The sequence below is a fragment of the Solanum dulcamara genome, chromosome 1 (genome assembly GCF_947179165.1).
Source record: "Solanum dulcamara chromosome 1, daSolDulc1.2, whole genome shotgun sequence".
Taxonomy (NCBI): Eukaryota; Viridiplantae; Streptophyta; class Magnoliopsida; order Solanales; family Solanaceae; genus Solanum; species Solanum dulcamara.
The window spans coordinates 5,123,603-5,151,287 of record NC_077237.1 but is presented as its reverse complement, the minus strand read 5'-3'; the positions used below and the strand labels follow the sequence as shown (position 1 = coordinate 5,151,287).

Sequence of the window (27,685 nt, the reverse complement as noted above, 5' to 3'; positions counted from 1 at the left end):
ATGAAAAGAAAATAAATAAATTAAAATAGATAAAATATTATAATATTAATTGAGTTTACGAATAAATATTTATAAACTTTAGTACATTTTTAATGTATATATAAAATTTAATAAAAAATTATTGAATTCAGATAAACACGATAAAAGTCAATAAAATGATATTTTAATTCCCTTGTGGGTACCCTTTAAAGAAGTTCATCTATAAATATACCCACTTAGCCTCTTTACTTCTTTCTTTCTTTCCTCCCTTTTCTCTTGGGTGTCTTCACAGCAAAAAAAGAAAAAAGAAAAAAGGTACTTATCAGTCTCTAATTTTCCTTTTTTTTCTTGTTTTTTTTTATTTTTTTTATTTTTATATATTTTTCTGTTCATGTTTTGGTGATTTTTTGCATGCACTTGGTGTGTTACATTGATGTATGATTGTTAAGATGATGCCATTTGCTTTTAAATGTTTGGGAATAGAGGGGCGGAGCAGGTAGTATCGAGGGGTGAGCTCATTTAATAAAAAATTAAGCAGTTTATATATGGTTAGAATTTTTTTTTTTTTTTTATGTATATATAGCAGAATGTATTTGACTTCTTTGTGTTTACTTTTCATATTTTGAACCCTTATTAAAAAAAAATCTGGTTCTCTACCCTAGAGAGTTGTGGGTTTAACTGGGTTTTGGTGTTTTGATTGAAATTGTTGTAGGGTTTCTGAAATTTTTTATGTTCTATATCTTCAATGTAAGATGAATTGGGTACAAACTGAATTTGCTTGTCTATAAAGATCTTTCAAGTTAAGAAGAAAAAAATAGTTTTTGGCAGCTGAAATGGGAAGTAAAATTGTGTTTTAGCTGTATAATTTTTGTGAAGTTCTTTTTTTTTTTAATTACTTCTTTTTTGGATTGGGGAAGGGGAAATGGGGGAGGGGATTACAAGATGGGAAATTGAACCTCACCATAAAAGGTAAAAGTTCAGATAGCTAACCAATTGAGCTGCTAAAATAGATTGATATAATTTGGACTTATAAAAAGGATTGACATAAGTTAGGCCTTTTGATTTTGAGTTGACTTGGATGCAACGTAGTGTAGTTAGTGGATAATGGACAATTTGATGTTTTTATTATATGTTTAGATTATGTATGTAAAGAATTAAAAGTTTGTTCACTTGTTATGTTTAGATGAAAGCCTTTTGCAGTGGGGCGGAGCTTTTGAGCTAGGGCATTTGTGAAGTTCTGTTCTATATCGAAAAGGTAACAATTGTAGATGATTAAAGGATATCAATGTAATCGTTCTATATCGAAAAAGGTAACAATTGTAAATCATTTAAGGATGTCAATGCTGCTAGTTAGAAGCTCAAACTGACTTAATAGTCTCTAACTCATGATTTGTCTATGGAATGTCGAATCTAACATCTCCATAGTCTAGTTATTACTTGTCTTTAATGCTGGAAAAGAGAACATTTAAGATCTAGCTGCCCGTGGCTGTGCTAAGACTGTTTTTTTTTTCAATGGTGATCGATGGTGGTAGTAGTGGTTGGTGGTTGTGGTAATGGTGATAGTTGTCCAATGTTTGCTAGTGGTGGTGGTTGCTAGTTGTGGTGATGAATGGTTGTAGTAGTTTTTTGGTGGAGGCTGGAAGGTTACATTCACAGAAATCTTTAAGTGAAGAGCAAATAAGTGGTTGTAAAAGGGAAAAAAAGAAGAGATGTTCTGATGTCGCGGGATATAAACGATTCAGATTAAGACTCCTCTAAGTTGAAACTGACGGGTCTAAATCCTGCAAGGTTTTAAGTGATAATTAGTCCTATTTTTGTGTAACAGAATGGCAAGCAGAATTAAGATAATAAAATTCGGCTTGGGTTTTGAACAGAAGCCACTGATATTTCGTTGCATTTCAATATGCCAAAGCATGTAAAAGTGTATAGCGTCTTCCCATGGTTTCTTAACATTTCATAATACTCCTTTTGTGCTTTCACTTGGTATAATCTATATTTCTCTTCTGCAACAAGATTTTATTTTTTGTATTTACAGTATGATTTAGTCAGAATATGATTCTGTGAATGACTTATCAGCAATTCATATCTAGTACTTTCTGATGCGATCTCAAAGAGAACTTTTAATAAATGAGCAGGTCGACAATTACTTCTTCATCATCCTGAAGGGAATGATTTTTCAGTCCCGGAGGCAATGGAAGTAGATACCGGAAATTCGTGTTTTATTGAGAAGCTGCCTGTAGAAAGATTCACATCTACAACTACAAGAGAAACAAAGAAGCCTCCAGAAACTAACAAAAGCCCTGCTGCATTTGTCAATCACGGTTTGTTTTCTGATCCTTTGGAAAATTTAGAAAATATCTCTTCAACTGATCGAAGCAAAAATGTTTTGTTTTACTTAAGGAGTTGTACTTGTTGGTGAACATGCTCTATTTATGCTATAGCTCAAGATGACTTTAAGAAAACAATGTTGACTAAATTCATTTTTTGTTGTTGGGTGTGGAACCTGTTTTAACGCTCCTCTGAGTGCTCTCAATCGGTCAGTCGTTTTTGTCTCTTCCCTCAAACCTCAAAAGGTTCACAAGAGCTAGATTGTTGTTGTCCATTTATCATAAATTATGCAACTAATCACTATTAACAGACACTGAAAGGAAGAGATCGAAGAAACAGGGTGTCCTCTTTGTCTCCGCATGCATTTTTACGGAACATTAGCTCTCCTGAGTCCATTTTCGTTAAACAAAATCTTCAATTTGAAAGTGTCTGGAGGTCATCAGTAGTCTTCAGACTTCTTGTTCTTTACATTGAAAGAAATAATTCTTCACTTTAATACACTTCAGCACCAAAACTCTATTCATTAGAGCAGTTACCGTCCTTTGTACCTTAATAGAAATGAGCAACCTGAAAGCTCAGATTGGCTAAAGCTTCCTTTACATAAAAACAGACTTTCTATTCTTGGTGGCTTCAAGGAAAAATTATATCAAACTGTATGAGGCTAGACATTGTGATTCTTCTTGTGTTACTAATTTATTTTAGTTTTGTTTGTGGTGCAGCTGCTATTGCATGGCATGAGAACAGAAGAAAATGGGTTGGAGAAGTATCAAGGAAGTCAGAAAGGATACCGAAGGATCCAATTATAAGGTAACACTTTGCACCCACAGTATACAGAAATCAACTTCAGAAGAGTCCCCAATTATGTTTCATGTTTTAGATGAGAGCTGAACTTCTCCGTGCTCTTGGTAGTGCCTCAGAGAAATCCTCGATTATTAGAGATATGGTGATGAGTGGAAGTCTTTATCTTTACTGCAATGAGAAAGATAATTATACCGTCTGCATCTAAACTGTCATATACAACCGAAAAATACCAGAAGAATGTCAAGCTAGCTGCTGCACTACGGTGTTCAGTTAACAGTCCGGAATTCATATTGAGGTGGTTCAGTGGCTATGCACTTAGAGAACAGTAATAAACATATAAATAGCTCTCCGGCAAAAGAACAAGGAAAATATATGATAAGAACTTCTAGTTTTCTACTTCATATGTCCCAACTGAGCATTGAGCTACCTTTTATCAAAAGTTGATCCTTATTTTAGTCTAATGCGGGCTGTAATGCATCAGGAAATGTCAACAAGCTAGGGAGATAGAGATTTAATTTACTTGATGTTGCATAGCTTCTGTTGTTGGCACATCCATATGATTTGATGCCTTAGATATTTCTCAATCTCAACTGCTTACCTATGTTTTCTCTAGAGGAAGTAAGCTTGCGTGCAGGGCATGTAATGGATATTGCAATGTACGCATTTCTCCATCTCAAAATGGCCAAATAGAGTATCAATCTTGAAAAGTTTCACTAAGTTTTTGGACTTGCTTAATTGTATTCCAAGTACATGATATAGGCATATTGTGGAAATAAAGGAGAGCCTGGTGGTCCCATATTTTGGCAATATAGACTAGAGTTGTGGTTCCATTATTCCCCGAGTTTTGAATGTTGCGATTGGTCCTAAGGATTTGCCTATAGGTCTTTTTTCATTAAAACCCACGCTTTATTTGCGCTTAAAGCCCCAATGGACCTTAGAGCTTTTTTGGGTTTTTTTGTTTTTGATAACACTGGTTCTGCCTTCAACTTGGATCAAAACTTTTCATTTTTGTTCTTATTTCTTACCACTAGACTGAAATCTCCACGAATTTTTCATGCAGTTGGTCAACTACCTACGAAGAGTTGCTCTCTACAACTGACCCTTTCTCCGAGCGAATTCCTTTAACGGTAAGCATTCTTGAAATTTATAGTATTATTCTATCAGCAGTCTGCTCCTTTGGTGTTTCATAAGAGTGATGATCATTTGTCTAGTGTTAGTATTAATTGGATTAATTTCTGGATTTTCACAGGAAATGGTTGACTTTTTAGTCGATATCTGGCACGATGAGGGGCTTTTCGACTAGATATTTATGAAAACTTCATCTATGTATCTTGTGCAGATTATTTTGCAGACATTTGGAAATCTTGTGCATCTTCGACAGTCTTTGACCCGTAAGATATTTAGCTTGACATTCAACTTCGTCTAGCCATTGATCTTTATAGGACCTTCCATTATATGTGGTACCATTTGTAGTCATTGCCTAGTACTGTTAACAGGCGAACGATACTCCGAGAGAGTCCTAGATCTGAATCATGTTGTATCAAATATTGTTATGTATAAGTACTGAATTCTTTTAAGCAGATTCTTAATAATCCCAAAGTAGCTTTGTTTTCAATTATTTGTGCCTGTTCATATGTTATGATCATTAGCTATTTTTGGACCTAGCTGATCGAGTATTTCTGCCGTTGTCGTAATGATCTTAGAAATGGGCGGACTTGAACTTTTGATCCTAGCTTGCCGGTGACAGTGTTGAACTTCTCAACAAGTTTTTGACTTTTGACCTTGAAGGTAAGCACGGGTCGTCAAAAGTCAACTTATTTGAACTTGAAATTGGACAAGCGGGATTAAGAGCCCGTTTGGATTGACTTTAAGTTGGTCAAACCAACTTATAAGCCCTTTTTAGCTTTTGGATGTGTTTGCCTAATGCTAACTTAAAGTCATAAAGTTTTTAAAGTCAATCAAAAATGAAAAGTTAGGATTTCTAACTTTTTTTTTCTAAGTGCTTAAAATCATTTTGTTTGATCATGAAAATTACTTTTATATCTTTTATATTTTAACTAAAATTTTAAATTACCCTTTTTATTCTTTTAACCCTAAAATTCAAATACTTATTTTCAACATAAGCACTTTTATCCAAACAGTCAACTGCTTATTTATAAAAATAACTTTCAGCACTTCAAAGTTTTAAAAGCACTTCATACATAAAAGTTATTTTTTTAAGCTCATTCAAACGGGCTCAAAAAGTCCAAGATGAGTCACTTGTAAGGCCATCATTGTAAATTTTGCCCATGACGGTTTTATTTTGTTGACTCAAATGTCATAACCGACAATTCTCAACTCTAACTACAGTCTACATTGAATTTTACTTGCATTGATTTGTTTCTTGAGCTATGTCATCATTAAGTTTAAAAATATGCGTATCATGCGGATTTGTATACTGCCTTGTATAGTACATCATTACTTTTTTTCGGCGTGAGATTTGTCTAAATTGTCATAAACGCTCCTTCTTTTGAAGTTTGTTGTCTTAGAGATGTGTCCGTCCTTCTCTATCCTATCCTTATTGAAGAGCCCTCGAAGTTCCCACTAATTGGATCTACGTCGCGTAGGGCTCATTTGGGAGATTTTTTGTATTTGGGATTGTAAAATCGAAACCTCTGATTAACGAAGAAGTAACAACCACCACATTCGCTACACCATATTCTTTGGTGCCTATAATAGTAAATTGAGTAAACAATACTTTCACTAAACTAATTTACTGTCATTCCACAACTTTTTTTATGGAGTACTTTGATTCCTCCGTTCAAAAAAAAAATGACTTACTTTTTTTAGTCTGTTTTAAAAAAAAATGATCCCTTTTTTTTATTGACAATATTTTAATTTCAGGCTTTCACGTGTCATGTTTAAGGCCACAAGTTAAAAGACATTTTGATATATTTGATTAACTTTAATTTAGTACCACAAGATTGATTTCCCCCCCTTAAACTCCTTACCAAGTTAAATTAGAAGCAATAGCACTTAGAGCCTGTTTGGATTGATTTATAAGTTATTTTCAGGTTTTTTGAGTGTTTGGCTGACCAACTTAAAGTCATTTTGCGCTTAAAATAAATCCAAATAAATAATTGGGTTTGTATGAATGGATTTATTTTAAGCAGCTTATGAGTTGAAAACAGCTTATAAGTCAAAAAAAATAAGTTGGGCTGCACCTATTTTTTTTTAAAAAAAATTTATAAACACTTTTCAACTTATAAATTGATTAAAATAAATTCATCCAAACATGCCCTTACACCATTCACAATCTCCACTTACAGCTCCCTCAATTTTTGTGTACTTTTCTTCGCTGTCCCAGTCACATAATGCAAGGCCCTCCAAATGTACCACTGGGCTTTTTGCAAGGATGAGCTCCCACACTTGTTATTTCTATACAAATTAACATCTGTTATAAAATAATATATGTTCATATTATTCTCTACCATAATTTATTTTTACTATATCTTATTCTTCATCATAATTTATTTCTATTATTATGTGTTTTCACCACATTTTGTTTCTTCTTTTAGGCCTATAACTAGGCATTCTTGTAAGCATGGATGAATATACAAAAAGAGAAGAAAATAATAAGATTACTCATTTGCTCTCTCATCCTCTTCTTAAGTTGATTTGTCATTTTATTTATAACACATTATCAGCACGAAGCTTACAAATTAAAGGTAATATTAACTCGATAATTAGATTACGAAAGTGGTGAGTTTCTCTTCTTTATTATTGGTTGATTTATAAAATTTCAATTCCTTTGAAGCTTTAAATTCATTTCATTGTATCGAAATGGAGATTTATAATATGGTATGATAAATAAGAGCATTAGTTTTTCATTGTCTGTGCATAAACTAACAATCTTGACATGCATACATAAATTTACAACTTTTGTCAATGGCATATTATAGTATGTTTGCATCAACTTTATTAACTTTATTATTCACATTTCGTCTCTAAGAAAAAAAAGTTATTATTTACCTAGTTAGACCTAACTGTTATTTTCAGATGGTAGAATAGACAAGTTTTTTTTTGTTAAGATTTACCATAGGATTCATTTTGTTCCACCGTATTAAAGTGAAGGTCAATATTTTTTTTTATGAATATTAAAGTAAAGGTCAGTATTTCATTTATTTGTTTTATATAAATTTTATATTTTATATTTTGTTGAGAATTACTTTAATTAAATTGGTAATATTTCAAAAGTTTGAGGATGAATCCAAGTTCACTTGGCCAATCAGTCTTGGTTATTAGGGTAAGACGGTGGATTCAAGTTTCATCGCACCAAAATAATAAAACATCATATCCAGTCCTGATGTATTGTGATAATATATATTGGATTAAGTTCTATTGAATTATGGCTTAAAACGCCTTTATATGGATAAGACATTGAGTTTGAGCGTCAATGCACTATAGTGATGATACAATGATGACTAAGGCAAAAATAATATATTTTGATGAAAAGTCATGAAATTTGTCCCATTGAATTTGCTCTATTCCCTTAAGAAATGTGGTAGCAGTACATGATAAGTTTGAAATCTGCCTAATTGAGTTGCTCCATTCTATTGTATGAATGTGGTAACAATGAATAATAAATATGAAATATGATAAATGATTGAATAAATGAATAAGGGCATGGAGGGACAGAACTATAATAGTCATCATTGTGATAATTATAAAAGAAAGAACATTGTGGGTTCTCCAAATAGTCCTTCAAAATGTAAAAGTACTTTTTATCATCATAATGACATGAAAGGTGATTGGACTGGTGGTCGTTGTGCGACATAATAATTTGAAAAATTTATAAATCCCCCATCAAAAGAAAGGAAGATAAAGTGGTGGTACGCTTGCCCTTTCAAATTGATGTTGAGGTGTGTCATGAAAATATGATGAATTTCAAAGGCATGACAATGAATAACATAATGCCCTTTTAATGAAAAATTATGAAGCCCGTCCCACTAAAAATGCTCCCTTGTCGAAAGAAATTATTGTCATGACCCAAAATAGGTCATGAGTGTCATCCACACTTAACCTCCTACGTGGGAGAACCAAAGATACAAACCCCAACTTATAAAATATGACAATAACGCGAAAACTCAATTTATGAGAGTAAAAAGTAATTAAACCACTTCAGTCTATTAAATATGTTTTCCCAAAACTTGAAAGTCATCACTTCAAGGACATCTAATTCTAAAATATTAAGTCTGAAAATATCAAACACCAGAATAAACAAATAACTTAATATGTCCAAAAACTAAGGATATCATACCATACCCGAAAGAATCCAACACGAGCTAGAATGAATAGCTCACCCTGGAACCTGATGTGCTGGACACTGGCTAGAGTTGAGGTTGAGTCAAAGTCGATGGAACACTCGCTGCACTCCATAAAATAAAACAAGAAAAATACAAATAGGGGTCAGTACGGAACAACATATACTGAGTAGATATCATCGTCCGACTCAAAATAGAAATCAATATGCATAAAGTAATAACGGAAAATAAACCATAGCACTTAACAGGTGACAACCAACAAGATCAAGATCAAGTGACAACACAATGAACAATTACATAATCAATCGACAATATTAAGATCACACATGAGGATTCAGGTCTCTACATCACGTTCATTTGGAAAATGAGTTATTGGAGATTGGGTAGCATTAAGTCATTTTAATTTATTTTCCTTTAATATTACCATGCCGGAACGTGATATCCGATCCAAAAATATACCTGTCGAAACGTGACACCCGATTCAAATATACCGTGCTGGAACGTGACACCCGATCCAAATATACCGTGTCGAAATGTGACACCTGATTCAAATATAATTAATTTATCAATCTTTATTATTACAATCTACTTCATTAATAATATTTCATTAAACCCTCTTTTTTCAAGGCACCATTTTTGATAGGGCAAGTTTAATATTGTGGATTTTACGGTCTTGCAATTTTGGACGAATCACAACAACATACCAACCATTCAAACCACAATAATTAAATGCATAGTAAACTTCACACATTACTCAGTGACTATGAATCACTATTAAGAGTTTATCTATGATATATAATAAACCATAACCTACCTCAATCGAAAAATCAAAGTCAAACAAATTAATTCATCGGTGATTTCCCTTTCTTCGATGCCTCATGTTTCCAATCTATCAAGTATACAATATTCGTAAGCAAACGAACATGTAGACATCAATATTATATATATGTTTAACTTAGACCCAACAACTCACCCAACTCTATAATCAATTCCTAAAATTCAAGTCTAGGGTTAAGTCTTAATTCCTCAAATATCATAATTCTAATGGTATTCATATAATACAACACATATAATATTTAATTACCTCTCTCAATATATCAAAACTTGGATTATAATGTAATAACTATAAGGAAAATCCAGAAATAACGAAGAACAATTTGGACAGTGACGCACTACGAACAAATTGCAGAACCATTCTATTTCTATATGTAACCCCAATGATCACCCCTAATCACTGTCCAATGATTAGGATGACCACCCATCAAACCTTAAGCCCCCAATTCTAAAACATTGCAGCGAAATAGTAGAAAAAGAATTGTCATTTTGACATTGAAAATTTGATCTTTCTCAACTTCAATATATATGTGCGCGCGCGCCTTTTGGATAGTGCTACAACGCACACTATATTAAGAGAAAAGAAATATTTCTCTCATTTGATTATGAAATGGGCCAATATTAATACAATATCCAGCAGTACAAAAATAATTGAGGGCTCTGGAAGAGCAGCCTTATCACTACCTTGGGGAACAATGTTGGCTATTAAGTTTCAAGGTTATTCGTCAAAATGGCTATCATATTGAGACTACTAATGAAGAAAATATTGAGTACATTTATATTATAACAATAAAAGCAGGAAAAAGATTTTTACATGAAAAATTATCTGTACTTTCTTTTGGGTTATACCAAACAAGTATTGATGTAGTCGAATCACATGCCATGGTAATAAAAGATTTATTGACCATAATGAATTTATCATTTGGCATGACCAGTTGGGACATTCGGTTATAATATGATGCGCAGAATTATTGAGAATTCAAATGGACACACTTTGAAGAATCAGAAAATTCTTCAATCTAAGGAATTCTCTTGTGTTGCTTGTTCCCAAGGAAAACTGATTATTAAACCATCAGTAACAAAGGTTGGGATTGAATCCCTGCATTTCTAAAACATATACAGGGTGATATATGTGGGTCAATTCACCCTTCCCATGGACCATTTAAATATTATACAGTCTTGATAGATGCATCTACAAAATGGTCACATGCGTGCTTATTATCAACTCGCAACATGACTTTTGCGAGATTGTTAGCTCAAATTATAAGGTTAAGAGCACAATTTTTAGATTATGCAATAAAGACAATTGATCTTGATAAAACTGGTGAATTTACATCTCAATCCTTTAATGATTATTGTATGTCAGTTGGAATAAAAGTTGAGCATCCGGTCGCTCATGTTCATATTCAAAATGGTTTAGCAGAATCATTGATTAAACGCCTCCAATTGATAGACCATTGATAACAAATTTGAATATGGGGGCATTCTATTTTGCATCCAACAGCACTTGTGCGCATGAGTCCAACAAATTTTCAGGAATTTTCCCCATTACAGTTGGCTTTTGGAAGGGATCTAAATATATCCATCTTAAAATTTTTGAGTGTGCGGTATATGTCCCAATTGCTCCACCACACCGCACAAAGATGGATCCCCAAAGAAGGTTGAAAATATATGTTGGGTATGAATCTCCTTCTATTATAAAATATTTGAAACCTATGACTGGAGATTTATTTACGACAAGATTCACTGATTGTCATTTTGATGAATCAGTATACCCAACATTAGGAGGAGAGCATAAGCAATTAGAAAATAAGATAGATTGGAATTCATTGTCACTATCTCATTTAGATCCTCGAATAAATTAATGTGAGCAAGAAGTTTAAAAGTTGATTTATTTGCAAAATATTGCAAATCATCTACCAGATGCATTTACTAACCTTTCATGGGTTACTAAATCGCATATCCTAACTGCTAATGCTCAAGTTCGAGTTGATGTTCTGGTAGGACAACTTGTTCAGGAAAATGAGTCTAGGCCACACTTAAAACTTGGAAGACCAACAGGTTTTAAAGATAAAAATCCTCGAAAAAGAAAATGAATAAATGATCAAGATGATCATAATTTGGAGGCAATTATTCAAGAAGAGCCTAGAGACATAACAAATGGTGATATCACCAAGGAGGTCCAAATACCTGAAAATAATAAAAATAAAAAAATCTCAATAACTTATGTCTCGACAGAAAAAAGTGGAATCAAAATGATATTCTGATCGATAGTATTTTTGCTTATAATGTTGACATTGAAATAATACAACAAGATGAAGATCTTAAAACAAAATCTGTCGATGAATGTAGACAGAGAAATGATTGGCCAAAATGGAAGGATGCAATTCAAACAGAGTTAACTTCACTTGAAGAACATAAAATTTTTGGATCAACAATTCGAACACCTGAAGGTGTCAAGCCAGTAGGGTACAAATAAATTTTTATGCATAAACGAAATGAAAAAGGTGAAGTCGTAAGATATAAAGCACGACTTGTAACCCAAAAGTTTTCGTAAGGCCTAACATTGATTATATGGAAACATATTTCCCTATGGTGGATGCAATTATCTTCAGGTATCTAATGAATTTGGCAGTTCATGAAAAGCTTGAAATACACCTAATGGATGTGGTCACTGCCTATTTATATGGCTCATTGGACCACAACATTTTTATGAAATTTTTTGAAGGATTCAAAGTGCCTGAAGCATACAAGGATTCTCAAGAGACTTGTTCAATAATGCTTCAAATATCCTTATACGAGTTGAAACAATCAGAGCGCATATGGTATAATCGTCTTAGCAAATATTTGCCAGAAGAAGGGTTTAGAAATGATCCAATTTGCCCTTGTGTCTTTATGAAAAAGTCTAGATCTGAATTTGTAATAATAGCAGTATATGTTGATGATTTGAATATTATTGAAACTTCGGAAGAATTTTCAAAGGCAGTAAAATGTCTGAAAAATGAGTTTGAAATGAAAGACCTTGGAAAGACAAAATTTTGTCTTGGTTTACAAATTGAGTATTTTGTAAATGGGATATTTGTTCATTAGTCAACATATACTGAAAATATTTTTAAAAGGTTTTATATGGATAAAGCACATCCATTGAGTACCCCAATGGTTGTGAGATATCTTGATATTAATATAGATCCATTTTCGACCTCATAAAAATGATGAAGAGCTTATTGGTGCTGAAATACCATATCTTAGTGCAATTGGTGCATTAATGTATCTTGCCAACAATTCTAGACCAGATATAGCTTTCTCTGTAAGTTTGTTAGCAAGATTTAGTTCTTCTCCAACACGACGACATTGGAATGGAATTAAGCATATATTCAGATACATTCAGAGGACCATTGATATGAGATTGTTTTACTCAAATGAATCCAGGATATTTTTCTGATCCCATAAAGGTCGATCGAAGACATGCTATTTATTTAGATGTGTTGGTACAGCTATATCATGGAGTTCAACAAAGCAAATTATGGTTGCTACTTCTTCAAATCATGCAGAGATAATAGTCATACATGAAGCAAGTCGAGAATGCGTTTGGTTAAGATCAATAACTCAACACATTCAAGAAACATGTGGTCTTTCTTTTAAAAAAGACGTTCCAACAATATTGTATGAAGACAATGTTGCATGTATAGATCAACTGAAGGGAGGATACATCAAAGGAGACAAAACAAAACATATTTCACCAAAATTCTTTTTACTCAAGAGCTTCAAAAGAAGGGTGAAATAGATGTCCAACAAGTTCGTTCAAGTGACAATTTAACAGATATGTTTACCAAAACATTGTCAACTTTAACCTTTGATAAAATATTTCCACTATATCTTATCCTCCACCATAATTTATTTCCACTATTATGTGTTTCCACCATATTTTGTTTCTTCTTTTAGGCCTATAAATAAGCATTCTTGTAAACATTGATGAATATACAAAAAGAGAAAAAAATAATAAGATTACTCATTTGCTCTCTCCTCCTTTTCTTAAGTTGATTTGTCATTTTATTTATAACAATATCTCAATAATAATTCGTTTTTGTCATTTTATGTCGCTTGCATTGTTGATCTAAAATTTGAATAAAGAAATAAGATTATGATAAATTGACAGTCAATATAAAATAACTAAAGATATTTCTGAACTATTTAAAATAGAATAATTTTACCTACCGTTTCAATTTGGGAAAGAACTACCCACACAATTAGTCAAGTAGCTTAGAAAAGCTCTCGCACACGCTAAGTAGCTCAAAAATATATACCCTTTTCACTATCAAATAAAGAAGGGAAAAATGAATCAATTTTACTTTTGAATTATTTAAAATGGGACAATTTTGCCTGCCGTTCAGGTTAAATGCACTTAAATAAATGAAATTTTCCCTTATTCCAGAACAACCAAAGTAGAAAAGGTATATTTAGATTCATTAACTAAATAAATTTATCCTATTTCAAATAGTTTGTGGATATTTTGATCATTTCCCTTAAAAGATGGTTTACATATATAGATCCATTAACTAAACAAAAATCATTATTTTCAAAAATTGTCTCGCCTGTGAATATCTAATTACGCTCAATACATTAAATTATAATATACATGCTTCACATATATATTTTTTATCTCCTCTATTAATACTACAAATAATAACAACAATAAAGATGATGAGAACAACGAAGGGTAAAAAAGGCAATTCGAAGCATAAAAATCAAAGCATTTCGTGTTCACGCAAGATTCGAGGTAAAAGGATAATAATTTACCCACCTTTTGATGCAAGGAGGAGGAAACAGAAAAACAGCACATTGAATAAAAGTCTAAGAAACGTCATTTTGTGACATTGAGAAATCCCAATGGAAGCTCATATGGACAATCATCCTGCCCCAAATGATGATACCGTTGGGGAATTGGATGAGATGAAGAAACGATTGAAAGAGATGGCCAAACCAGACATAAAACAAGTGCTTACAATGCTAAGATCAGAATTTTCAAGATTCACCTATAAGCAGGGCGCAAATTCGAGATTTAAACTTTATGGATTCAAAATTTAATGTTCTTAACATTGTACACTCATTATTTTACAAATTTGGTCAATAAAGAAAGATCAAAGGTGGTAAAATAGACAAAGTGGTGTTTAGAGAGGGTAGATACGATACCTTGGGTGTAGAGATGATGTTTCTAATAGACCTTCGGCTCGAGGAAAAATAGTTCAAAGCTGATCAAAAAAGGACCCCAACCCCACCATATTTAATAAAAATATATTGTTGAAATCATCAATCTACCACAGCATACAAAGGATTTCAGGTTTCAATCCATCAAAGCATTAGGCTCTGTAAAAGGCCTGATCGAGTATGACCTCAAAATGTAGTAAAAGAGCATATTCATCTGGAAAAGCCAATTCTTTATATGATGAAAATATGTATTTATCAATTACAGTGTTAATTCCTAAATCCAATCCAATTGAATTACTTACATCTGATACCCTAACCCTATCTTTTATGATGCAGCTGCGTGATTTGAGTGACTTCTTCTTCTTATTGTTATTGTTGACAATCTTGATCATCATTTGTTGGGATTAATTGATAGTTTGAATGGGAAATTGAGCGAAAAAGAAGTAGAGAAGAAAATGATATGTTCTCTCTTGCTTTATTAAATAAGCTTTGGTCCCACATAGGTGGTGGAAATGAAAAGTCTCCTACTTAAAAGTAGAAGCACTCATTCATGTTGCTAAAGGGTCAAGAAGAGGATCTCCCCTCGCGCCGTCGTCGTCGCTCGCTCGGCTTCGACTTCGGACAATTGATATGATTTTTGGACCAAATTTTTTCCCTCCGTTTTTTCCAACAGATTTTTGAAAGGTTGCAACCTTGTCCGAAAAGTTGCAAACCTTTTTTCAACAGACAAATCTTTTCTCAACAGGTGCCTTTTCTTAAAAGGTGCAAACAGTCTATATATATGTCTCTTAATCCTCAGAATGTTCCATACGAAATTTTGAATATACCATCTTCTTCTTCTTTCTGCACTTTCTAAAACTCGTGTGAAATACAGCCATCAAGTGGTTCGCAGTCACCAAAAATTAGCAGTACCTCTACTTTGGTTAGTAAATCGTTCTATCCTGGGAGGAAAGATTCCAAAACCTCGGGTACTTTGAGGGGAATAATTTCTTTAAGGACACACTGTGCAGTCAGTGGGCTCGATTTTGTTCTTGCATTAAATTTCCATATTCTGTGTTTTATTACTTTTAGTTGTTGTTACTATTTTAATATTTTCCAATACAGTTTATTAACATCTTCTGCTTTGTTTTCTTCCCTCTTTCACTTCTTTTAATATTGGAAAAGGCATAGATTCCTCCTTAACTTATTTCGAAAAGTCAGTTATATGTTTAAATTATTATGGTGATCTATTGCACACCTTTACTATTTAAAAGTGAATTTATTTACTCCTAAAACCGACGTATGCTTCTTTTTCTTCACACCCACCCTCCTCTTCTTCTTCACACCGCATCCATTATCCTCTTCTTCTTCATTCTTTTTATATGTCATCACAACATCAAAGTGTGAGATAGTGAAATAACATAGGAAAATCTCCCTCCGACCACCGTCGCCATCGCAGATAAATCTTCATATGTCTTTGAAACCTACCTATCCTACCTTTACTTTCCTCAATTTACTCTCCATTTTGAATCTTGATTCTTTTTCAAAATCGAGAAAGAAGAAGAAGAAGAGATCTAGCGAAAATTCATAAAGAACTAAACTTTAAGTGAATGGGGTTGATTAGAAAATCAAGATTCTTTTGTAAAAAAATAAAAATTTGTTGCTTCGTATTTGGATTTTTGATAATGATGGTGGTGATATTTTATGGTGGGTGACGACGATGACGAAGAAGATATAAATGACCAATACCCATTTTAAAATGGAATGGGTTAATTTTGGTTGAATTTGAGGATTCTGTCAAATTAGGGGGAAAATTTGACATTTAGCCATCTGAAAATTTATCAATTAGAGTAGTTTTGCACTTTTTTTTTAAATAAAGAAATGCCAATAGTTGTAATTTGGTGGTAAATTATATTCCAAAGTATTACTGTAAATCTATACTATATTAAAAGTATGAAGACCATTAAAATGTTGGTTGAATTTTTTATTTTTCACTAAAAAATTTCATTTTAGACAATCGTCTTTTCACTATTTTCCTTCAATTAATATATCATTATTTTAATGATATTAAATATCGACTATAATAAATATAATAAATTTTTTATAAAGATATCTTATCATGGTCAAATTCCTATACGAAGAATCATTTTCTAACTAAATTAGACTTGATTAAAAAAAATAATCCAAAATAATAGGCAAAAAAAGGATTGAAAAACGTTAAAAAAAATCAAAAGTCAATATTTCTTTTTTCTTTTTGGATCTATGGTGTTATCTTTTTGGAAGATAATTTTATAGTTATTTTATTATTATTATTATTATTATTATTATTATTAATTTATTATAAATAGTTGTGTTATATTATAATGCTCATATATAATAATAAATCCAAAAAGGAATAGATGACATTTAAAATATATTTGATATTGCAGTCGAGTTTGATGAGAATCAAAAAATATGGAGGAGAGTTTTTGAGATCATATTTCACCTATAAACGATGGAGAACTATTAATACAAAGATGCAGTGAGTATTAGTTTTTAAGTTCAGGTGGTGCTACTGACAGAAAGTAATAAAAGTCTGAGGCTTATTTTTCTAACTCCTTTTTTTGTGTATGTGATTAATAGAATTTTAATTTAGTTGTTTCAGTGTACTTAAATAAAAGCATAACCAAATATGGTTAGTGATTGATTATGGTTCAATTCTGTTAATTCATGAATATGCATTGTATTGTCGTGTTTTTCATAAATCAATCAAATATCAATTATTATTTGCTATCTGTTATAGTGACACACATATATAACACTTGTACATTTAATTAATTTTTATCTTATCTATACTATATTAAAAGTATGAAGATTCTTAAAATATTGATTGAACTTTTTGCCCTTAATTAAAAGACTCTACAATAGACAAACAGTAATTTACTATTTTCATCAAATAATTATTTAATTATTAATGTAATATTGACTATAATATTAACTCAAGATTTTTAAACTTAAAAAATTAAAAAGTTCTAAAATGTATGCAAACAAGTATTAGTAGAATTATTATAGACTTCTAAAATATATAGTAAGGAGGTCAAGTTTCAACTTATTTCTTCCAATATTGCCTAAAGTTTCCAAAAGAAAAATTGTCACGTATTTTACATTTTTGAGGAAAAAAATAATTTCCAAAAAGACAATCCACAACCGTCCTAAAATATGTATTTTTTTAAAAATGTTTTTTTAATCAAAAAACAGTTTTATCAAACTAGACTAGATGTCTATTAATTTTTAAATAAATTTTGTTTAGCTTTGAATCACTTTAAAATTAGAGTTTCTTTTCACTAATTAATTGATGATATTTTGTTTAGCTTTGAATCACTTTAAAATTAGGATTCCTTCAACTAATTAGTTCATGATAGTTGTCTTTCTTTTTAAGTTTAAATTATTCTTTCAAAACTACCATATGTAAGGAAAAAAGTTAGGTATAAAATTTTCTTATGAATTGAAATCTTGATAGTATTTATGATTCAAAGAGATAAATTTTATTGTGATTTGAGATAAGTTTTTTTAAAAATAGATTTTAGTATATTTTTGAAGTTTCTAATAAATAAATTATCATGTATTCTTGATGGACAATTGCTAATTGAGAAGTTTTTGTGAAATCTTGAGATATCTTATGATTGAAGAAATAAATTTACTTGTGATTTGATGCAAGTTTTCTAAAGTTTTAGTATGTTTCAGATGTTTACAATTTGCTACTATCATGAACTAATTAGTTGTCTTGACACTCGCCAAACCTAACCATAAAACAAGCCTCTCCAAATGTACCACTATATCTTTTGCAGTCTTGACCTTCCACACTTGTTATCTCTGCACAAAATAAATCAAGATCCACATATTTAAGAAGTTGTGACTTGTGCGAGCTTGTTCATATTATCGATATAGCGGATTTATAGGTTATAGATTTTTAATTGACATCGAACATGTGATTCATCTTAGTTAATGGATACACAATTAAATATTTTTAAATATAAATACAGAGTTTAAGCAAAAGTTACTAGATTCATCCGAACCCCTAAATAATATTCTACCTTCGCACATGAGGGGTGTGGGCGTGTTGAGAATATAATTAAGTAATAAAAGTGTATTCTCTTTAACATCTTAAGCTTTTATACGAAATTATCACACACAGGAGGTCACGGGTTCAAGCCTTGGAAACAGCCTCTGGCAGAAATGCAAGGCAAGGCTGCGTACAATAGACGCTTGTGGTCAGGCCCTTCCCCGGACTCCGCGCATAGCGGGAGCTTTAGTGCACCGGACTGCCCTTTTTTAATAGATAATTACTCTTAACACCCTCAATTAGAATCTTAATGTTTCATATTGACTTGTCTCCTCTATTAATAATACAAATAATAACAATATCAGAAAAATGAAGAGTAAAACTTTTACCCTAAAAGGATGACTTTTTTTTCTCACCCTTTGATGCAAGGAGGAGGAGGAAGCAGAAAATCAGCAGGAAGAAAATTTGAGATTTGGCCATCTGAAAATTTATCAATTAGAGTAATTAAGTGTGGTTTATGGTAATCATTGTTTAGCACATTTTTATAGGGAACTAAGAATAGTTGTCAATTGGTCCATTTTGTTAATTATCTGGTATCCAAAATATTAAACCACTAATTAATTGCAGATTACTAAGAGAAATTGGATATATGCACTTGTCCTTTGGTTGAGTTGGCCCGATGACAATTTATTTTGCATTTTCTTTTTAATTTCTGGAAGTATTTTTTTTTCCTACTAAAAATTTAGTCTATAGAATTAAAAATGGAGATTTTAATTGGTCTTGCTCAATAAAGGCCAATCTTACCATTACCCCGCAAACTAAAAAATGATGTAAAATATAATTGTTCTTGTCGGAAGGAACAGGTTCTTTCAATAGTTTTTCTACTGTGTTGTCAATTTTATTAGCTTTTGATTTTTGTATTTTTTTGATGCGTAAATTGTCATTTGTACAATATTTGTCGATTATCATAACATCATATGATTTTGAATGAAAATTCAGATTAAAGTAGCTTTCCAAATAATGATTAACAGTTCACAAAGCACTTTATATTTTTTCAATACTTCATCATCAATTATTTATCTCTTAATTACTTTTTAAGCCACTCTCCTCACTCATTATTTCGCTAAGTATTTACTCATATTAAGAAGGGAAAAGGGTCAAAAATACTCCCAATTTTAATTTATTAGTTTACTTTATTCTTATTATTAAAATTAAGTTATTACTATCCCTGCCGTTTGTAAAGTGTGCACTTATACCCCTAATTTGACAGAATCCCCAAATTCAACCAAAATTAACCCATTTCATTTTAAATGACCAATACCCATTTTAAAATGGAATGGGTTAATTTTGGTTGAATTTGAGGATTCTGTCAAATTAGGGATATAAGTGCACACTTTACAAACAGCAAAAGTAATAGTAACTTAATTTTAACGATAGAGATAAAGTAAATTAATAAATTAAAGTTAAGGAATATTTTTAATCCATTCTCCGAGAACATTTCAATCTATCAAACTTTTTAAAGCATTTTTCTTTCTTCTCTTCTTAGAACGTGTTGGTGTCTGAATAGATAATGCTTGTAGTTGATGATGAAAACGTATCAAAGGGGGTTGTTTATATAATGGAAAAGAATAAAAAAATTTTTAAACTATGTGTATTGTTCAAAACTTGGATGAACTTATTTGAAGTAATTTATAAATTGAAAATTGTTTATAAGTTTTAAAAAATAAATAGATGTAGATTAATTTATTTTTTTGATTTATAAATTATTTAAAATAAATCTATTTAAATAAATTTAATTATTTATTGAAACTTATTTTAATCATAAAATAACAAAATGACCAAACACTCAAAAATACTAAAAACAGATGATAAATAATTTATAAATCAATGCAAACAGACTCTAAATATCCGGGAAAAACCAGCCTCGAAAATAACGAACCGTTTTTTTTTTCGTAATTTTCTCGAAAAGAGTGTTAGCAGTTTCTCGGAAAGTGCACTCACTCTACGCAAACCGTTAGCTCACTTTCTTCTCAAGCAAAACCATTTTCACAATATTTATTTCTCACAACAAAAACACTTTTGCTTCAAACACCAAACATGGTTCAAATGAAGCTTTCGCATTTTCTCTCTCATCTTCTTCTTCTTCTCCTTGTTATTTCTCCTTCATCTTCATTCGCGAAGATTTCAATACTACCTTCGAGGTTCGCATCGAAGCAAGCTGAGAAATTGATTCGGGAGCTCAATTTGTTTCCTAAGGAATCCGACAACATCGTCGATCGGGATCCATTTCCGACCGCCGATGATGCTTCTAGAATCGTCGAAAAGCGATTATCATTCCCTAATTTGGCGAATTCTAGTGTTTCGTTTGAAGATTTGGGGCATCATGCTGGTTATTATAAGATTAAGCATTCTCATGCTGCCAGGTACCTTTTGAAACCCTAGGCTAATCTCTATTATGTTGTTGTTTGTAATATGGAGTTTAAAAAGAGTTGTTTCGTTATATTATATTTAGGAATAAGATAATGGTTTAAAAATTAATTCGATATATATAAAACGTCACATCAAAACCCGATTATGGATAAATAAATGGATTTGAATATCTTGTTAATTGTGACAGTTACATTGAGATGATATCAGTCATTTTCAAGCATCCGTAAATTAAAAATTGTCATGTAAGTTGGAAAATGCTAAAGTTGGTTAAAGTTCCACATTGGTTAGAGAATCCATTAGCGGTCTGGTAATATGGACTTCGAAAATTCTTCAAAAGGAGCTAGCTTTTAGACTTGAGTTAGACTCAAGTGTGATATCTTTATATGGTATCAGAGCTAGTTCATCCCCGTTTAGGATCCTGGTCCATGCTCCCTTTCGGCATGTGCGTGAAAGGGGTGTAGTCGGTTAAAATCCCACATTGTTTGGAGAATGGATTGATAGGTTTGCTTATATGGACCTGGGCAGTCCTTTTGAAGGTGAGTTAGACCCATATACCATATCTTTACAAAAAAAAAGGAAGTACAGTTCTGGTCGCCTAATTCCTTCCTGATGAAGGTGAAGTTTTCTTAGATTTCCATGGTCTATGCCTTCAACAAAGGTCTAGTTTCAGGTTTTTAGGGGTGGGGTAGGGTGGGGGGTCACTTTCTCCTATGCGTGTTGGATTGCATTTTGACATGTTTGGACTGGAACAAGTTCTGTGTAGTCTTATGTCCCACATCCTTGTATGAGCTCCTTTATCTACCTACTCGTTCACTTCCCGTTTAGGAAACTCGAATTCAACAGTTGAAAATGGATCCAAGTAGAGTGAATTGGTATAGCCAAATTCATACAGCCAAATGTAATTAGTGTGGGATTGAGATGTAGTAGATTAATTGGTTAATGTAGAAATATTCTGTTGCATTCATTTATTTATCTTCAGGTATCAGTATTAGTAATTTTTGTGGAGAAATGTGTTTACTGTTAGATAGTTAAATAACTACCTCTTATTTTATCAAGACAATTCTCTTTTTAAGTCATTCAGTGTGCTTAGAGATTTACATCAGCTTGTTTTGTTAAAATGTTTCTCCTTGGTGAGTAATTGTTAAAATATACATCTCCTGGGAAATCCTTCCTTATATCTTCATGCTCTGGTCTAACTTATCAACCAGCTCCTTCTTGTTGTTGTGTTGTCTCTTGTTGATCGAACTGTGTCACCTTCCATTTGTAGGTTGTTCTATTTCTTCTTTGAATCACGCGGTAGTAAGGACGACCCTGTTGTCATCTGGTTGAGTGGAGGGCCTGGTTGCAGTAGTGAGTTGGCCCTTTTCTATGAAAATGGGCCTTTTTCTATTTCAAAAGATCTGTCACTTGTGCCGAATGAATATGGGTGGGACAAGGTATTTTGACTATCTCAGAAAGTGGCTTTCTAGTCTTAGTAGTTTCTTGTCAGTTAACAACTATATCTTGTGGTGCATAAAGAAAAAGCTTGTGCTTAAGCAATAGTCGCAGTTTACCTTCTTGTTCTTTACTCGATGGTTCAGCTTGATTGCAATAAGATATTCTCTTGTTTCTACACTGTGATATATGAAAGTTAATAGTAGTACATATATGGCCCATGGACGAATGGATTTTGCACTGCCAATATTTGTGGACGTGCTTTATCCAGTTAGCTTAATAACTTGTTCATTGTGGAAGTTCCTATGGTGATATTATCTTTTTTTTTTAAAAAAATAATAATTGGAAAAGGCAATTAAGAAACTGTTTTGGGACAACATATTCATAATTTTCAAAAAATTTTCCCTGAAAAAGAAATGGCAAGTATATGTGCTGAAACAAAACAGTTTATAACATGTCCATAACTGGTTCAATATTTGCATAAACAGATGAATCATCAATACAAAGACATCAGTTCTTGACTCCACTCACCAAAGCTTTGATAATCCAAGCTTCTGCATATCCTTCTCCGAGAGTAAACTGTGTCCATGAAACTAGATCAATGTTGACAAACGTTTTCCTTCTCAAAAAAGTTACATTTCCCTGATGACATACTTCTGCCTGCTTTCTGACTTCTACTCTTTGAAATCAAATTACCTGCATGGCAGTTCGATACTGCAGATAGGAATGTATTTTAGGTTCCACAGGAACTTCAGTTTCGGTGCTGGTGGTTTGAGTTTTGATTGAAACTTGGAATTTGATTTTCGAGTCTTACAGGATGAAGTTTTTTGCATTTGTTTCTTAAATTAAAGTAGTTGGTTCATTTTTGTTATTCAAATATTCTTTATGTCCTTCAAGGACACTGATTTTCAAATCTGAAGAAATGATGTCTGCGTGTTAATTTTGCAGGTATCAAACCTTATCTATGTAGACCAACCTACAGGTACTGGCTTCAGTTACAGTTCTGACAGGCGTGACCTCTGTCACACTGAAACATGTGTTAGCGACGACTTGTATGACTTTATCCAGGTTTGAAAATAAACCCCTAAAGCAACTTGGAGCCTTTTTTTTTTATACATACACACACTCCTGTAGAATTTATCCATTCAAATCAGAGTCTTATGATAACACTATGGCTTCCAAATGTTTTCTTACCTATCAATTCCTGGTTTGATGTATGTTATTCATAAGGTTTGCTACATTGGGTAATTTATACTTCTTCTAAAGGATGATAAGCATTCCACCTATCAAAAACGGGCGATGAACTTTTTTTTATTATGGAGAAACTGTACTTGGGGGTGAAAATACAACTTCAGTATCCTGATCACAAACATACTACAAGGATACAAAGTCATTTATAACCTTTTTTTGTTAATAATATTATTGTCTTCGGTAGTGTGCAGAATGATAAACAATTACTAAACACCTGCGATCTTCTTTCAAGAATTCGTTTATGAAACTTTTTCTATCTCACCGAAGTTGTGATATTGACAATAGACATGAGTCATGATGCTTATTATGGAAACAATGGGATGAGTTGGAGAAAAGACTGAAATTAGTAGGAGAATTCTTTAACAATGATATATTTATTATCACCTAGTATGGTCTAATGATGGATTGCTATGGTGATGTAAGACACCTCTATCTCGTTGCTGACCTGTCTAGAATTGGCTCCTGGTGAAAAATTTAAGTACTGGTGATAGTAAGGGTTTTATTGATGTGTCTGAGATCCCTTTCAAATAGCTTCTTGGACTCTGGGAGTGTGCTGTGCTTGTCGGTTCTCTTGTCTGTGTGTTGATCACCAGTGTGTGAGATGCAAAAAGGGGTTACACTGTTGTACACGGGGTCTTCAAAGAGCTCAAAAGGCTCAATTTCTGAACACTAGTACCGAGCCTTAAAGAACTAATGACCTTTTACACGTATAGATGATAGGAGAGATGTTATACACTAGGATTCGAGCCTTACACTGTGCTGATGAGTGAGCCTTATAGGTGTTTGATGCATGTGATCTGGTCCCAGGCAAAAAAGAGGCATTATCATAATTTGGGTTCTTTTATCTTCCAAATGCATTAATGGCAAGAATGTGGTCACATTGCCAGCACATCCTGTCCCTTAACCTTTTTGCAGTATTCAGTAACCTTCTTCGTGGAATGGTTTCCTTGGTTTTTTACCTGAACTTGCAGCTGATTGCTGAATTTTCTTCTAGATGACTTGTTGGTTAGTTATTTCCCTCTTGCATGTTTTTAGTTAGCATGTATAACAGCTTTCAACCTGGAAGATTTACCAGAACTTGGCCTAACCACCTTAAGACACTACACAATTACCTATTCGGCTCTTACCCATTGTATTCAGATGAATTCCATGTCAAATGTTTTCATCATATTATCAGTTGACAACATGGGTATACAGATTTTAGTGTTTTTAACTCTACTAGTCTGTTTCTTCAATATTTGAATGATGATTGTGGTTTGATTGTTAATTTCTTCCTTTTTGGTGGAGTCAGTACATTTTTCTAAGTTGATTTGTAACAGAGACAATGATAATCCTGATTTTTTTCTGTTGATATGATCATTAATAATGATTTAGGCTTTCTTTGACGAGCATCCAGAGCTTGTAAAGAACGAATTCTACATAACCGGAGAATCATATGCTGGGCACTACATTCCTGCTTTTGCTGCAAGAGTACACAAAGGAAATAAGGGTAAAGAAGGAACACATATAAACTTAAAGGTACCACATTTCACCAGCTGTTGTGTTGTTATTTCCTTAATCACGTGCCTTGACTTCATTGGATGCATTTGAATAGGGATTTGCCATCGGGAATGGTCTTACAGATCCCAAAATACAATACCGTGCATACACTGACTATGCATTGGACATGGGATTAGTTTCGAAGTCTGATCATGATCGTATCAACAAACTACTTCCAGTTTGTGATGTCGCAGTAAACCTTTGTGGTACATCCTGTTTACTTTCTTTCTTTCCTCCATATCATTTGACTCATTTGGTCTTTCCCTGGGGTGAAAAGGGATAAAAAGGGGGCTGGGGGATCGTCCTGACATAATTGGATGTTCTTGCGCTCACAGCAAATCAATTCTCTGTACTCTGTTTTGCTTCTCAGTTTCTATGTCTGTTTTCCTCCTTTTAGGCACTAATGGGAAAATCTCTTGCTTGGCGGCTTATTTTGTTTGCAATTCTATATTCACTGCTGTCCGTGCAAGTGCTGGGGTTGACATCAATGTAAGTTCTTATCCATTTCAGTCTATCATTCATTTCCTACTAATTGTAGTGCTTGTTAAACGTATTCTGTACTTTGTAGAGAAATAGGTGTGTCAGCAGCCTCAGAGTAGAAATGATCCTAGAAATTTATCTTTTATAAATTGTTGTCAGAGATTTTTATGCCAATAATTAATATAGAGAACTTCTACTGTAATGTTGGCCAAAGATCAGTGTAAGTGGAGAAACATGGTCTATATTCAATTATTCATATAGCCAATCCCAATTTGTTTGGGATACCGGTGTAGTTGTCCTTTTTCACTTCAAGGTGATCTTTTAAATTACTCAGAGGGTCACATTATCCTGCGACATGCCTTCCAAAGTTGTGAACTAATGACTAGTTAACTATGTTTCTGATTAATTATGCTTTTACCTGCAGCACTATGACATCAGAAAGAAGTGTGTGGGACGACTTTGCTACGACTTCTCAGACATGGAGAAAATGCTGAATCTGGGCTCTGTTAAGCATGCTCTTGGCGTTGAGGATATAGAGTTTGTCTCGTGTAGTACTACTGTGTACCAGGCAATGCTTGTTGACTGGATGAGGAACTTGGAAGTAGGAATTCCAACCTTGCTCGAGGATGGAATAAAGCTGCTTGTGTATGCTGGAGAATATGATCTTATTTGCAACTGGCTTGGTAAGCATCAAATTATCCTTGAGCTCGATAATGGAAATTTGTTAAATAAATTTTTGGGAAATTACAGTTTCAAAAATAATTAAATGTTGGGATGTCACAAAATCATTTCGTTACCAGGTAACTCAAGATGGGTTCAGGCCATGGAATGGAAAGGTCAGAAAGAGTTTGTAGCATCTCCCGAAGTCCCTTTTGAAGTGAATGGTTCTGAAGCAGGATTGTTGAGAAGCCACGGACCTCTAAGTTTCCTCAAGGTGCCTTTCTTTATCGACCCTGCATCCATCTATTAACGATCTTATTGTTCATTTTATAATGATAAATGTTTGAGCTAAGTGTCTTGTGGTCAAATATATAATAGGTTCATGATGCTGGACACATGGTTCCAATGGATCAGCCTAAAGCTGCCTTAGAAATGCTGAAGAGGTGGACTAGAGGCACCCTTTCTCAGCAGACGACTGAGCCCGAAAACTTGGTCGCTTCAATATGATGTGTGATTATGCGCTTTTCATAGTTTTCAGATATCTGTAAATGTTTGCTCTATCCTGATGTTAGGTGTGGCCTCTTTGGCAATGACTAAGAATTTCTTGACGTTTTGTCCAAACTTTCTTTATCCACTGTGTCTGTATGTTTGAACGAAGCAATGGTGAAACTTTCTGGGTCGCATTTGGGGCATGATAAACATTTGAAGTCAAAAAGGCATTTAGTAAAATATGCATGTCTTGTTGTTGGAAACTAAGAACATAATCAGACAGTTTGATGCATATTATCTTCGTTCACAAGTATAGGAACAAAAAGTTCTCTTCCTATGTATATTTTCTTAATTTCTTTTTAAGTAAATCTTTTCATTTATCTTTTTCTTTGGAACTTTTTCTTTGACATTAGCTATCATTTGACGACAGTGATACCTTTTTTTAAAAATAAAATAGTAGAAGCTTAAAAGTTTTTCTTTCTTATTGGGTTTCCGGTTCAGTAACAGTAACGATTTAAGTTATTTTTTTAACCGATGAATCGGTAATCCAATAATTTACATTTCTACCTTAAGTGGACTAGCTATCTGAGGCTTTAGTGCAATTAGCTTATAAGTTACTTATAAGCTGTTTTTAGTTTTTTTGAGTATTTGAATGGTCAATAAATAATTAGGTTTGTTTGAATGAATTTATTTTAAGCATTTTACATGATAAAAATAACTTATAAGTCAAAAAAAAAGTTGCTAATTTCTAATTGTCTCAGTCCGCTAGGGGTGTCTTGTTGTCTCATTTTCTATTTTTCCCTCCTCCTTGTGTTCTTTCGTTTAATTTTTAATCTAATGATTATCTTCAAATATTTGATTTTCATGATAAAAATATGATTTTTTTTCGCTGGATCCATAATTTTCGGCGTACGGATAAAAAGTGAAACAT

General features: G+C 32.7%; 2 protein-coding genes across 3 annotated transcripts; both read left to right on the top strand.

Annotated features, from left to right (window-relative positions):
• The first annotated feature begins 204 nt into the window (after nt 1-204).
• On the top strand, nt 205-4,723 carry LOC129899235 (uncharacterized). Of its 2 annotated transcripts, none has more exons than XM_055974122.1 (6): nt 205-294; nt 1,163-1,234; nt 2,115-2,300; nt 3,027-3,114; nt 4,169-4,235; nt 4,448-4,723. In XM_055974122.1, the coding sequence occupies exons 3-6, from the start codon at nt 2,171-2,173 to the stop codon at nt 4,532-4,534; spliced, it is 372 nt and encodes a 123-aa protein (XP_055830097.1). In that variant the 5' UTR covers nt 205-294; nt 1,163-1,234; nt 2,115-2,170; the 3' UTR covers nt 4,535-4,723. The 2 variants fall into 2 exon arrangements, with proteins under 2 accessions (XP_055830097.1, XP_055830104.1); XM_055974129.1 differs by having other exon boundaries at nt 4,358-4,723.
• Nucleotides 4,724-20,402: 15,679 nt separating this feature from the next.
• LOC129899228 (serine carboxypeptidase-like) lies at nt 20,403-27,091 on the top strand. Its single transcript, XM_055974110.1, has 9 exons — nt 20,403-20,894; nt 22,169-22,337; nt 23,284-23,403; nt 24,961-25,104; nt 25,181-25,331; nt 25,523-25,614; nt 26,030-26,288; nt 26,406-26,539; nt 26,644-27,091. Exons 1-9 carry the CDS (start codon nt 20,569-20,571, stop codon nt 26,770-26,772), a joined length of 1,524 nt encoding a protein of 507 aa, XP_055830085.1. The 5' UTR covers nt 20,403-20,568; the 3' UTR covers nt 26,773-27,091.
• Nucleotides 27,092-27,685: the final 594 nt, after the last annotated feature.

Coding starts and splice junctions, on each gene's coding strand:
- LOC129899235 (XM_055974122.1), top strand. CDS start 2,171: ATGGAAGTAGATACCGGAAATTCGTGTTTTATTGAGAAGCTGCCTGTA. Junction 3,115..4,168: donor CCGAAGGATCCAATTATAAG/GTAACACTTTGC, acceptor TTTTTCATGCAG/TTGGTCAACTACCTACGAAG. Junction 4,236..4,447: donor CCGAGCGAATTCCTTTAACG/GTAAGCATTCTT, acceptor TATCTTGTGCAG/ATTATTTTGCAGACATTTGG.
- LOC129899228 (XM_055974110.1), top strand. CDS start 20,569: ATGGTTCAAATGAAGCTTTCGCATTTTCTCTCTCATCTTCTTCTTCTT. Junction 25,332..25,522: donor TGTCGCAGTAAACCTTTGTG/GTACATCCTGTT, acceptor TCCTCCTTTTAG/GCACTAATGGGAAAATCTCT. Junction 25,615..26,029: donor GTGCTGGGGTTGACATCAAT/GTAAGTTCTTAT, acceptor TTTTACCTGCAG/CACTATGACATCAGAAAGAA.